General features: G+C 42.4%; 1 protein-coding gene across 1 annotated transcript; it reads left to right on the plus strand.

Moving 5' to 3' along the window:
• Positions 1-1795: 1795 nt before the first annotated feature.
• Positions 1796-11177, plus strand: proca (protein C (inactivator of coagulation factors Va and VIIIa), a). Its single transcript, XM_028594380.1, has 7 exons — positions 1796-2002; positions 2725-2749; positions 4104-4214; positions 4371-4511; positions 6217-6335; positions 6541-6658; positions 10514-11177. The coding sequence occupies exons 1-7, from the start codon at positions 1796-1798 to the stop codon at positions 11143-11145; spliced, it is 1353 nt and encodes a 450-aa protein (XP_028450181.1). The 3' UTR covers positions 11146-11177.
• The last annotated feature ends 860 nt before the right edge of the window (positions 11178-12037 follow it).

The following is a 12037-nucleotide window of genomic DNA, read 5'->3' on the forward strand; positions in this document are numbered from 1 at the left end:
TGGAAATCCTGGAGCTTTCTTAGTGGGTATACTGCGTATACCTGCGTATGACCTAGACTACACCACTGGTTTCACTGAAGCTGATTGTTTGTGAACAAAATGTGCTCACAGTGTTTTTGTCTTCCTGTCTCGCCCTACACAGTTCTTCTTCTTTACCGTTTTCGATCTGGTGAGTCCCGTCAACCACCGTTAAGGTTATTAATATTAATATTTGTGTCACCGTTGAGCCAGAGAGGCCAAATATAAACACTGAGGGGGGGTGAGGTGATTGGCTTGTGTCTGTCCTCGTCTGCAGGTCATGTCGCGTCTCGTCCTCCTTTGTGTGTCCGTCCTCGGCGCTGTGGGGTTAGTGTCTGGGCTCAGTCTTTCAGGTAGGAGTGTGTGTGTGTTTATTTGTGTCTGTGTGTTTTTGTGTGTGTGTGTGTCTCTGTGTGTGTCTGTGTATGTATATGTGTGTTTGTGTTTGTGCTTGTGTGTGTGTGTGTGTGTGTGTGCCTCTGTGTGTGTGTCTCTGTGCGTGCCTGTGTGTGTGTGTGTGTGTGTGTGTGTGTGTGTGTGTGTGTGTGTGTGTGTGTGTGTGTATGTGTACCAATGTGTGTGTAGGTGTACCTGTGTGTGTGTGTGTGTGTATTTTGTGTGTGCCTCTGTGTGTGTGTGTGTGTGTGTCTGTCTGTGTGTGTCTTTGTGTGGGTGTCTGTATCGATCAGTGAACAGGTCAGAGCAGAAAGCTGAAAGAGACAAAAATAATGAAAAATAATTGACTAGGCGACATTTTTTGTCCACTGAATTCATTTATTTACATTTACCAAAATTTCCATGAACCAAAATGTAGTTTGAGCCTATAAATATCATGTTATCAGACTCTGCTGTGAGTTTACCTGACACTTAATTGAATCACAGAAGCTGTCAATAAAAAAAAAATAAGAAACACGAGGATATAATGACTTCAGATTTGAAAGTTAAAACATTTTCTATTCAGGTTTAATCTCAGAATAATGAGAAATAAATTACATTGTGCGTCTGTGTGTGTGTCTCTGTGCGTGCCTGTGTGTGTGTATGTGGGCCTGTGTGTGTGTGTGTGTGTGTGTGTGTGTGTGTGTGTGTGTGTGTGTGTGTGTGTGTGTGTGTGTGTGTGTGTGTGTGTGTATCTGTCTGTGTGTGTCTTTGTGTGGGTGTCTGTATCGATCAGTGAACAGGTCAGAGCAGAAAGACAAAAATAATGAAAAATAATTGACTAGGCGACATTTTTTGTCACAGAAGCTCTCAATAAAAAAAAAATAAGAAACACGAGGATATAATGACTTCAGATTTGAAAGTTAAAACATTTTCTATTCAGGTTTAATCTCAGAATAATGAGAAATAAATTACATTATGCCTCTGTGTGTGTGTATGTGTGTGTGTGTGTGTGTATGTGTGAGAGAGTGCGTATGTCTGTGTGCTTGCCTGTGTGTTTGTGTGTGTGTGTGTGTGTGTATCTGTCTGTGTGTGTCTTTGTGTGGGTGTCTGTATCGATCAGTGAACAGGTCAGAGCAGAAAGACAAAAATAATGAAAAATAATTGACTAGGCGACATTTTTTGTCCACTGAATTCATTTATTTACATTTACCAAAATTTCCATGAACCAAAATGTAGTTTGAGCCTATAAATATCGTGTTATCAGACTCTGCTGTGAGTTTACCTGACACTTAATTGAATCACAGAAGCTGTCAATAAAAAAAAAATAAGAAACACGAGGATATAATGACTTCAGATTTGAAAGTTAAAACATTTTCTATTCAGGTTTAATCTCAGAATAATGAGAAATAAATTACACAGCAAGAGACTCACCTCCCTCTGTCTGTCAGTGTTCTCGGATGCCCCGAAGGCTCACATGCTGCTCCGCTCTCGCCGGGCCAACTCCTTCCTGGAGGAGCTGAAACCACCTTCGATGGAGCGCGAATGTGTGGAGGAAAGATGTAACTTTGAAGAAGCCCGAGAGATTTTCCTAACCAGGGAAGCGACAGTAAGTCTGTTTGTGTTGCAACCCAAAGGTAATTCTCGTTTTTATGTTTGAGTTAAAGGTTTCTCTTATTCACGAAAACATGATATACAAATTATTTATATATTTCACATCATTGCTGACCAATTTTCCGAAGTATCGCACAGGTTTTAACAGGTTTTAACTTTTTTGTTGTTCTCGCGTCAAATTTGACCCATTTTCAAAAAGTTTCCATATCAGAAATTTGTGTTTTCTTTCAAACAAATTGTCCAAAGAAATTGTTAAAAAAAGTTAAATAAATAATCAGTTCACTACTTTCATTGAATTTGTATGTTTTGGTCAATTTTATAGCATTTGAAGAAAAAACTATTGATAAAAGAACGGTAAAAAAAGTAACAAACATCAAAACAAATAACAAAAATGTCAGAAAGTGACATAAATGTTAAAAAAATAACAAAAAAAGTGACCAAAAAAGTGACAAAAATGTCGAAGAAAGTGACAAATGTAAAAAAAGTGACAAATGTCAAACAAAGCGACAAAAAAGTGACACAAATGTAAAAAAAGTCAACAAACGTTGAAAAAAGTGACAAAAACATCGTGGGAAGCCACATAAATGTCAAAAAAGATGACCAAAACTCTTGCAGGTTTTAGTTTCTACGGCAGCGGTCGACCAGCAACTCATGTTGTCGTTGCAGAGCTGTTGGGACGAGTTTCATCACTGACGTCTTGTTTTTGTGTGTTTACAGCTGGAGTTCTGGACGGCGTACATCGGTGAGTCAATAAAGGAGAATTAATGAGCCTAGGGCTTAACAACACATGGGTACCAAAAAGATAGATTTTAAAGACTTGTGCCCCGACTACTAGCATTATAAGCTAATTACCACTTTGCGCTAAAACTGGTCACATTCGATTAGCATGAAAACATGTCCCAGAGTCGACTCGTACACGTGTTATTAACCCCCTAGGTTCATTTTGCGCTGGAATTGTCCTTTAAGTCTAAAGTCAGCTCCTGTTCCCTTCGTGTTATGTTGTTTAAACGCGGAGCGTTAAAAACAGATGATGATGTTGTCTTGTTGTATTTACCCACCTGTATGACCAAAATACACTCACCTAAAGGAACACCATACTGATACCGTGTTTGACCCTATCCTATCAATATGGGCCAACATTTCTACAGAATGCTTCCTGCACCTTGTTGAATCAATGACACAAAGAATGAAAGCAGTTCTGAAGGTGAAAGGGATCCCCCACACCATGACACCACCACCACCACCACCAGCCTGCCCAGTGGTAACAAGGCATGACAGATCCATGTTCTCATTCTGTTTATGCCAAATTCTGACTCTACCATCTGAATGTCTCATCAGACCAGGCAACATTTTTCCAGTCTTCAACTGTCCAATTTTGGTGCGCTCGTGCAAATTGTAGCCTCATTTTCCTATTTTTAGTGGAGATGAGTGGTACCCGGTGGGGTCTTCTGCTGGTGTAGCCCATCGGCCTCAAGGTTGTTCGTGTTGTGGCTTCACAAATCGGTTGTAACGAGTAGTCATTTGAGTCAAAGTTGATCTTCAATCAGCTGGAATCAGTCGGCCCATTCTCCTCAGACCTCTAGCATCTACAAGGCATCCCCCCCCCCAGGACTGCAGCATACTGGATGTTTTTCCTTTTTCAGACCATTCTTTGTAAACTCTAGAAATGGTTGTGCGTGAAAATCCCAGTAACTGAGCAGATTGTGAAATACTCAGACCAGCCCGTCTGGCACCAACAACCATGCCACGCTCAAAGTTGCTTAGATCACCTTTCGTTCCCATTCTGACATTCAGTTTGGAGTTCAGGAGATTGTCTAGACCTGGACCACCCCCCTAAATGCATAGAAAGCAGCTGCCATGTGATTGGTTGATTAGATAATTGCATTAACGTGAAATTTACCAGGTGTTCCTAATAATCCTTTAGGTGAGTGTATGTGTGGACACAGGAAACGATTTAAGCATTGAGTCCTCTGTTGTTATCTGTCTCTCTGTCTGTGAGCAAACTGGTTTCTCCCGCGTGGACAGGTGGTGTCAGAGCAGCCGCCTGCAGGGCATTTTGGGAAATGTATTCATGTTGATGTGACTGTGACTTTCAGATGGGAACCAGTGTAACGCCAACATGTGTGTTCACGGAGCCTGTGTGGATCAGCGCCAAGACTACACCTGCCGCTGTAACCAAGGATACGAAGGCAAATACTGCGACCAGCGTGGGTGATAGATTTTCATTTTTTCAAAACATCTTCAATGTGTCATTTGTGACAAATGTGTCTGACCAACAGTCCAACAGAGATTTGAGTTTCTCATCACAGTGAAATAAAGGAACATTCGGTTGAAAGTGTGAATGTGTATAACTGTCTGTTCAGCTCAAACGGCCACTAACTGCTCGCTGGATAACGGCGGCTGTGACCACGAGTGTTCGGACAGCGAGGACGGCCTGACGAGGACCTGCACCTGCGTGAGCGGATACAAACTGCTCGACGACTCCAAGAAATGTGCCCCGAAAGGTGAGCAAATGTTTGGTTTATTTACTGCGCAGACAGCAGCTGAGATCAGGTATAGAGAGGGGAAGTCCCTCTCCTTCCAGTGGACCAACATAAGACCTTGGCCGATGGATGGATGGATGGATGGATGGATGGATGGATAGATAGATAGATAGATTCCGATTTAATAAAATGTTATCAGACCCATATATCAGCTTGTACCCCAGTCTCCAGTTGTTTTTATTTAGACCTGATCTGTTGCAACATATTGTAGATGATCCCTAATTTAATTTAGGTTGTACTGCAGCTCATTCTGTTGAAAGATAATCGTGAACTTTAAATAGTGAATTATATCGTAAGTTGAATGTCTCGTTACATCTCTGTAGTGCAGTTTAAGAAATTAATTAATTAAAAAAAATGCAGAAAGGAAAAGAGGTGTCCCTGTTTTCTTTGGTGGCCAAAAGTGTGTGTGTGTGTGTGTGTGTGTGTGTGTGTGTGTGTGTGTGTGTGTGTGTGTGTGTGTGTGTGTATCCGGGTTACATGTTGTGTTTATATGTGTTGTATTGTGGATCAGTTTGCGTGCAGGTTGTTACTGTGACTGGGACATGTTGGAGCTGACGTGAGCAGATGAATTCTAGAGACAGACTCTCCGGTGATGAGACCGAGACGCTCTCTGAGTCTGCTGCTGACCATGTTCACGCATTGAATGAGAAAGTGTGTCCAAACTTTTGGCCTGTACTGCAGATAGATCAAAAACACTCACATCCTGTTAGGTCAACTTGTACACCACCAGTCTCCAGTTGTTTTTATTAAGACCTGATCTGTTGCAACAGACTGTAGATGATCCCTAATTTAATTTAGGTTTCTAAACGTGACTTCTAAACATAACTATCAGCCACACAGAACATGTGTTCTGTACAGAATAAGCCTTTAAATCAGACAAATAGCAGCTAAAATCCCTCCGATTCAAGTTGATATAAAACGTCATCGTGTTGAATCCATTCTGAACCAATCACTCGTTAGTTCAGCTGAGAGTCAGGCGTTTCCCAGCATGCCCCTGGGTCCGCCTGGGTCTTGCAGTTGGTGAAAAGCAACTGTGCTGCCTGTGTCTCAAACCAGCGGCTGCCTTGATCTCGTGAGGTTATCGTTTCCCACGTGTGCATGACGAGAGGAACTTATTTCACAAATAAATCTTTCTGGTAAAGATGTTCGGCAGTTTCAAAGATGGTTTTGCAAGTGAAGAAAGTCTCTCTCTCTCTCTCTCTCTCTCTCTCTCTCTGTCTGTCTCTGTCTTTCTTGGTCGGTGTCTCTGTCTCTCTCTGTCTCTCTCTCTCTGTCTCTCTCTCTGTCTCTCTCTCTGTCTCTCTCTGTCTTTCTCTCTGTCTCTCTCTCTCTCTGTCTCCTTTCTGTCTCTCTCTCTGTGTCTCTGTCTCTCTCTGTCTCTCTCTCTCTGTCTCTCTCCCTCTGTCTCTCTCTGTCTCTCTCTCTGTCTCTCTCTCTGTCTCTCTCCCTCTGTCTCTCTCTGTCTCTCTCTCTCTGTGTCTCTGTCTCTCTCTGTCTCTCTCTCTGTCTCTCTCCCTTTGTCTCTCTCTCTCTGTCTCTGTCTGTTTCTCTTTGTCTGTTTCTCTGTGTGTCTCTCTCTCTGTGTCTCTCTGTCTCTCTCTCTCTATCTGTCCCTGTGTCTCTCTGTCTCTGTGTATGTCTCTGTCTGCCCCCCCCCCCTCCCCAGGTCAATCGTCCTGTGGACAGCTGCTGATCGACAAGTCAACATATTCCAAACAGAAGGAAGGCCTGCTGCCCTGGGTGATGGGAGGGGAGGTTGGGAATAAGGGCGAGAATCCCTGGCAGGTAACTCATCCAACCACCCAGTCGCGATAAATCCGATTGACTGAGTTTTACAGAATTATCATTGAAAAATAAACCTTTTCAAACTTCTAATTTTCTCATTTTGTTACGAGTATAGAAGGTTACAGAGAATAAATGTAAAACTTAAGTTTTCAGTGCTTTTAAAAAGTTTATATTTGAATGTAAATGTGTGTTTTTGTTTGTGCAGGTGCTGTTACTGAACGCCAGAGGGAAGTTCCACTGCGGAGGTGTCCTCATCGATGAAAGCTGGGTGCTGACCGCCGCTCACTGCCTCGAAAACAACCTCTGGTTCAGAGTACGACTGGGTGAGCGTTCACTCTGCTGACATCACACTCAGCAACACTATTCAGGACAACATCATCAGTGTTGGTCATCTTACTTTAAAAAAGTAATTAGTTACAGTTACAAATTACTTCTCCCAAAAAGTAATTGAGTTAGTAACTCAGTTACCACATTGTAAAAGTAATTAGTTACTCAGCAAAGTAACTGACGTTATTTTTTTATGTTCTATAACACTATTATGTCCTATAACGTCTTTAACTTCAAAGATGTTGCTGACCCAAAAAATCGAGCGTTGCTTGTTTTAACAGAGTGGCTCCGTCTCCTTTGCTGGAGTTCACGCTAGCTGCATTTGGGCTTGGGTTAGCAGCAGCAACAAGTGTTGTGTTAGCATGTGTTGATGTGAGGTTTAAGCATGCGTTGATGTGAGGGGCTTCTTAATCCCTTAACGCCGACTGTCGCTAATTTGCATCAAACCCCTTCCATTCTGACTGCAGGCGAGATAGCGTGTGTATTCCCCCCAATGCAGGTTTGTTTACATTCGATACATACCTAGGAACCTTTTGCACGCACTGGTTTCTCGTAAAACCGGTCGGAGTGGGAACTACATGCGGTTCACAGAAGCGAAATTAACCCTAACCCCTAACCCTAACCCCTAACCCTAACCCTAAAAAGACTACTGTCAATTTTAGGGAGTAGGAGAGTGTTTTCTTTCTTGCTGTCCTCAAGATTCATTTATTTGTCAATTACTTTGTGACATGAATAAAATCTACATATCTAAGATGGGAAAATGTGTTTAATTAATTTTACCATTTTGTAAAGAATTTTACCATAATGCCTGTTGTCGCTAATTTGCATCATACCTAAATTTATATCTATTCTATATGCTATAGACAAATTAACAATCTCAATTTAATTTAGCATCAGCTTGGAGCCAGAAACACACATAATACATTTTTTTATATAATTGTGAATAAATTCAGGCCTCACTGGGATAAGATTCAAGTTGCTTGCCTTTAATTTCAATGAGCAAGAAGTAGTGCCGGTACTTCCAGGTCGAGAACCTTTAAATTTCGTCTCCATTGTCGCTGTCTTGTGTTTAGTGGTAGTCAGAGCGTGCAGTGAGACAGCATGAGCAGGGCATCCGCCCACCCAGCCAATCATCATCGCATTTGCAACGGTGTCATCCCCCCCCCGCTCTGTCCAGGCAGCCAGTGTGTAGCCAAAGCCTGACACCCCGCGCTTCATTCAACCAAATTGTAGTAATGTGGAGGTAGGTGGAGCGTTCAATGCAGCAGGCTGTGAGAAAGTGAAAATGGAACTCGTGATCAGAAAAAGGTGGTGGCGAGGAACCTAAACAATATACAACATGGCCGCTGTTACAACATCTGGTCTGAAACATCTAAAGAATACGAGTTGTGCATGAAGGAATCTCCAGACAGCAGCCAGAATGCAGCAACTTCAGGTACGGCAAAGGAAGGACAGTCCAGGGGCATCGGACTGATTACCAGGGCCCAAGGGGAGAGAGGGCCCTTGAAAAGTCTGGAATATATTTTATTTCACCTGGATATGTTCATTTCCTAATTAAATTTCCTAATGCATGTCAGATGAAATGTAAAGTTTGTGTATTGGCTGAATAACTTAGTTGATTGAATGACTACATTTTGTATACAAAAAAGACTATCTAAGGTCTCATCCGCCAAATGGTTTAGTCCATCTGCATGCATTTTATTTATGTTTGTTCAGTTGCGCATCTGGTGGAGGCGAACTTCTGCTGTAGAAATTCTCAAAGAAAGCCAAATCAGGCTACCAAAAAGAAAGGAAAGACAGGAGGAGAGAAAACAAAATGAGGGGAAACAATTGGTAACTGACTTCTTTTCAAAGAAAGGTGAGCACAAACTAGAAAAACAAATCCATGGTGCTAAACTGCTTGAATATCTCCGTGACTGTTAGTGCTAAAAACGAACTGAGACAACCCATTGAAAGAGCAGAACATACACTTTCAAATGATAATTTGGTTATACATGTAATCTGAGGTAAAGGCTAAATAAATAAACTACACTAGCAATGCTGTTTGCATATAACACACCATTGCAATACCCTAATTTAAAACATGTTTAATTTTAAATTAATAGGCTATAATGTCTATAATTAGCAATAATAGGCTAATCAGTGTCATAAGTAGCTTGGTAGCTCATCGGTGGATACATATCATGTTAACATTATAGTTATGTCAGATTTAGTAGAAGCAGATGTTAACATTGTGAAACACAAGGTCCTCAGTTTCAGAAACTGTCCCACCAGGGAGTGGAGTAGCAACAGACACCTTATCCTCCTCTTTGGATTTGAGAAAAGGTGAGCTTATATCAAAATTAGAGCAAACCATGTTTAGCCATTTTGACTGAAAGGTGTTAAGTAACACTAACATCTTAGTGTGTTTTATTATATTATGTTACAATTAGGATAAGAGATTAATATCAAATGTATCCTTCACAGAGAAAGATAATAGAGAACATCTGATTGAGGATGATGGGAGTGAAGACAGCAGGGAGCACGAGTGTTGCTCTGAGCACAGTGTGGAAATGAGAACTGAGGAACTGGAAAGTAGGCAGAGCAGTGCAGACCAGTTTTTGCCAGAGGATCCAGGACTATGGCCAAATAAATTAACAGATGATCAGAGAGACACCATAGTACGCAGGCTGGCAAGTAAAGGTACAGAGAAAACAACAAACAAAATGTAGTAGTAACCACAGTAAAGTAGGCTAGAGAATGTTGAGAAAGGAGGTTTGAAATGTGTGTTATCAGGCTACTCCAAGCATTACAGTTAATAGTTATTACCCTATAAACATATAGGCCTACAGATTCATGTGTACAGAGGTCCGATTATTATAATTTTTTTTATTTTGTTTGGGGGGTGGGGGGTGTTGAGGAACATGGGGGCCCATCAGGACTACCTTTGCATAGGGCCCAGGGTCTTGTGCTACGCCCCTGGGACAGTCACCGCTAAAAACATGTTACCCAGACAGTGCCTCTCCCGGGCTGTCAGCCGTTCTCTCGGCAAATGAGTCTCCCTACAGCGGGAGCGGAGCGACCGAACGGCCGGCTGCTGCTCGTTAGCCAACGTTAGCTTTCTAATTTCACCCCCCAACATGCCCTCATCATACACTGGTAGGCAATGTGCTTTCCTACAATGTGAAAAGAGAGTGTGAATTCAACATGAAGTTGTTACATTTAACTATTTTAGAGGCTGTGGACATTGTTTACTTCATTAATGTGTTTACTGTGTTAATGGACTGAGGATGGGAGCTTTTAGTATTCAATTTCGCATTCGGCAGAATCTTAACCAGTGGATTCGGTATTCGGCCAAATCCCAAAAATCTGGATTCGGTACATCCCTATTCATTAGACTCGTTGCAATTCGGTGGTTAAGTTGCAGCATTGTTGCATTTTCCATTTGGTTTTGGTTTGCGTTCCCACATTAAGAGCTTAGAAATCATATCACATCCATCTCGGTATTGCCGATATGCAAGTTCAGGTATCGGTATCAGACCATCTCTAGTAAAACTAAAGTAAAGATTTAAAGGCACTAGTTTTTTTTGTTATTATTTTGTTTACATTTTTAGCTACCTGAAAATATTAGTCTTTTTCCTTTTTTTAAGGTTTCGTAAACATCAGATGTCGGATTGTCTTTGTCATTTATGTCTTTGTCATTCCTGTAGTATTGTTACTCTCTTCTCTAAACATGTTTATTTGTTTGTCTGTGGTGTCTATGTTTTTAGAGAATATGTTGTCTCAAGGGTGCGTAATGAATGACCACATGAATTTCCGCTTGTGGGATAATAAAGTTGACATTGACCTTGACCTTGTATCGGTATCTTCAGGCGACTACCTGCGTTTCAAAGACGAAGGCACCGAGGTGACCTTGAAGGTGGAGAAGGCCTTCAAACACCCAAACTACGACAGCGAGAGGGTGGACAACGACATTGCCCTGCTGCGCCTGAAGACGCCCGCCCCCCTGTCCAAGTACATTGTCCCCGTCTGTCTGCCGGGACGCCAGATGGCGGAGCGGGTGCTCCACCTGAACGGCACGCTCACCGTGGTGTCCGGCTGGGGCAAAGACGACCCTAACCGCACTGAAATGAGCTCGGTGCTCAACATCATCAAAATCCCGCTGGTGGACCACAGCCTCTGCGCCCGCCAGATGTCCAACAACATCTCCGACAACGTCCTCTGCGCCGGGGTGCTGGGAAAGAAGATGGACGCCTGCGAGGGGGACAGCGGCGGACCGATGGTCACTCTGTACCGGGACACGTGGTTCCTGCTCGGCCTGGTGTCCTGGGGCGAGGGCTGCGGCCGTCTGGACAAGCTGGGCGTCTACACCAAGGTGTCCAACTACAACGAGTGGATCACCAAAGTTCGTGAAGAATGGGACAAAACTCCACACCCACAGGAACCCCTGCATGTCAGAACCGCCTCGACCCACAGCGGTCGATCCCGACTGGTAGGGATGTAACACGCTTTATGAATAAAATGATTCTGTCTCAAGACGCTTCGGTTTCCTTTGTCAACGCAAAGTGTCATTATGTTTAAGTAGAGCTGCAACTAACGAGTCACAGAGGAGAGAAAAAACTAGAAAATATTCACACTTAAAGGTGCTGTAGGTAGGATTGTGAAGATCCAGGACTTAGCCCAAAAAATTTAACATTGACAACTTCTTAGACCCTCCTCCCTTTCCACTGAAGCCCAAAACGGTCTCCTAAGCCCCTCCTCCCCACAAGGGAGAATGCATGCGTGTGCATGACACACAGTTAGACACACCCCCCTGGCCCAGATTGGTGCATCTGAACAGGGAGTTGTGGATTTTTGCAAATTGCACTACAGGTGCAGATACAAGTACAGATTTATTTTTTTTAAATGACCTGCTTCATGTATTTCTACTGGAACATAGGGTCAGTTTCAGCAAATATGACAGAAATTTAGTTTTGTAAGACTTACCTACTGCACCTTTAAGTAGAGCTGCAACTAACGAATCACAGAGGAGAGAATAAACTAGAAAATATTCACATTTAATTATTTTTATTTTTATTTTATTATTAATATTAATTTGAACAGAGAGAGAGAGAGAGAGAGAGAGAGAGAGAGAGAGAGAATGTTGACATTTGGTATGTCATTAGGGTGTGGTGTTTGAGAGAGGGAGACACAGTAGCTAGAGTCTGCAGTTTGAGCACAAATGAATGCTGCAGCTCCGACAGATGCCCGTGTTTAGTCAACTGTTTCTATTGACAACGATACATTTTTGCCCACCTTGTTTTCCATTTTTCAACTTGCAATTACGCAATACTCAAAGCAGAATTTGGCAAATTTGCCAACTTTGAGACTCAGAAATTCCCCCAGAAGCAAAGAGT

The sequence above is a fragment of the Perca flavescens genome, chromosome 12 (genome assembly GCF_004354835.1).
Source record: "Perca flavescens isolate YP-PL-M2 chromosome 12, PFLA_1.0, whole genome shotgun sequence".
Classification (NCBI taxonomy): domain Eukaryota; kingdom Metazoa; phylum Chordata; class Actinopteri; order Perciformes; family Percidae; genus Perca; species Perca flavescens.

Excerpts from the sequence above, each read along its gene's own strand:
- proca (XM_028594380.1), top strand. The coding sequence starts at position 1,796 with ATGAGAAATAAATTACACAGCAAGAGACTCACCTCCCTCTGTCTGTCA. Across the intron at positions 2,003-2,724 it reads TCCTAACCAGGGAAGCGACA|CTGGAGTTCTGGACGGCGTA; the intron begins GTAAGTCTGTTT and ends GTGTGTTTACAG. Across the intron at positions 6,659-10,513 it reads CTGGTTCAGAGTACGACTGG|GCGACTACCTGCGTTTCAAA; the intron begins GTGAGCGTTCAC and ends CGGTATCTTCAG.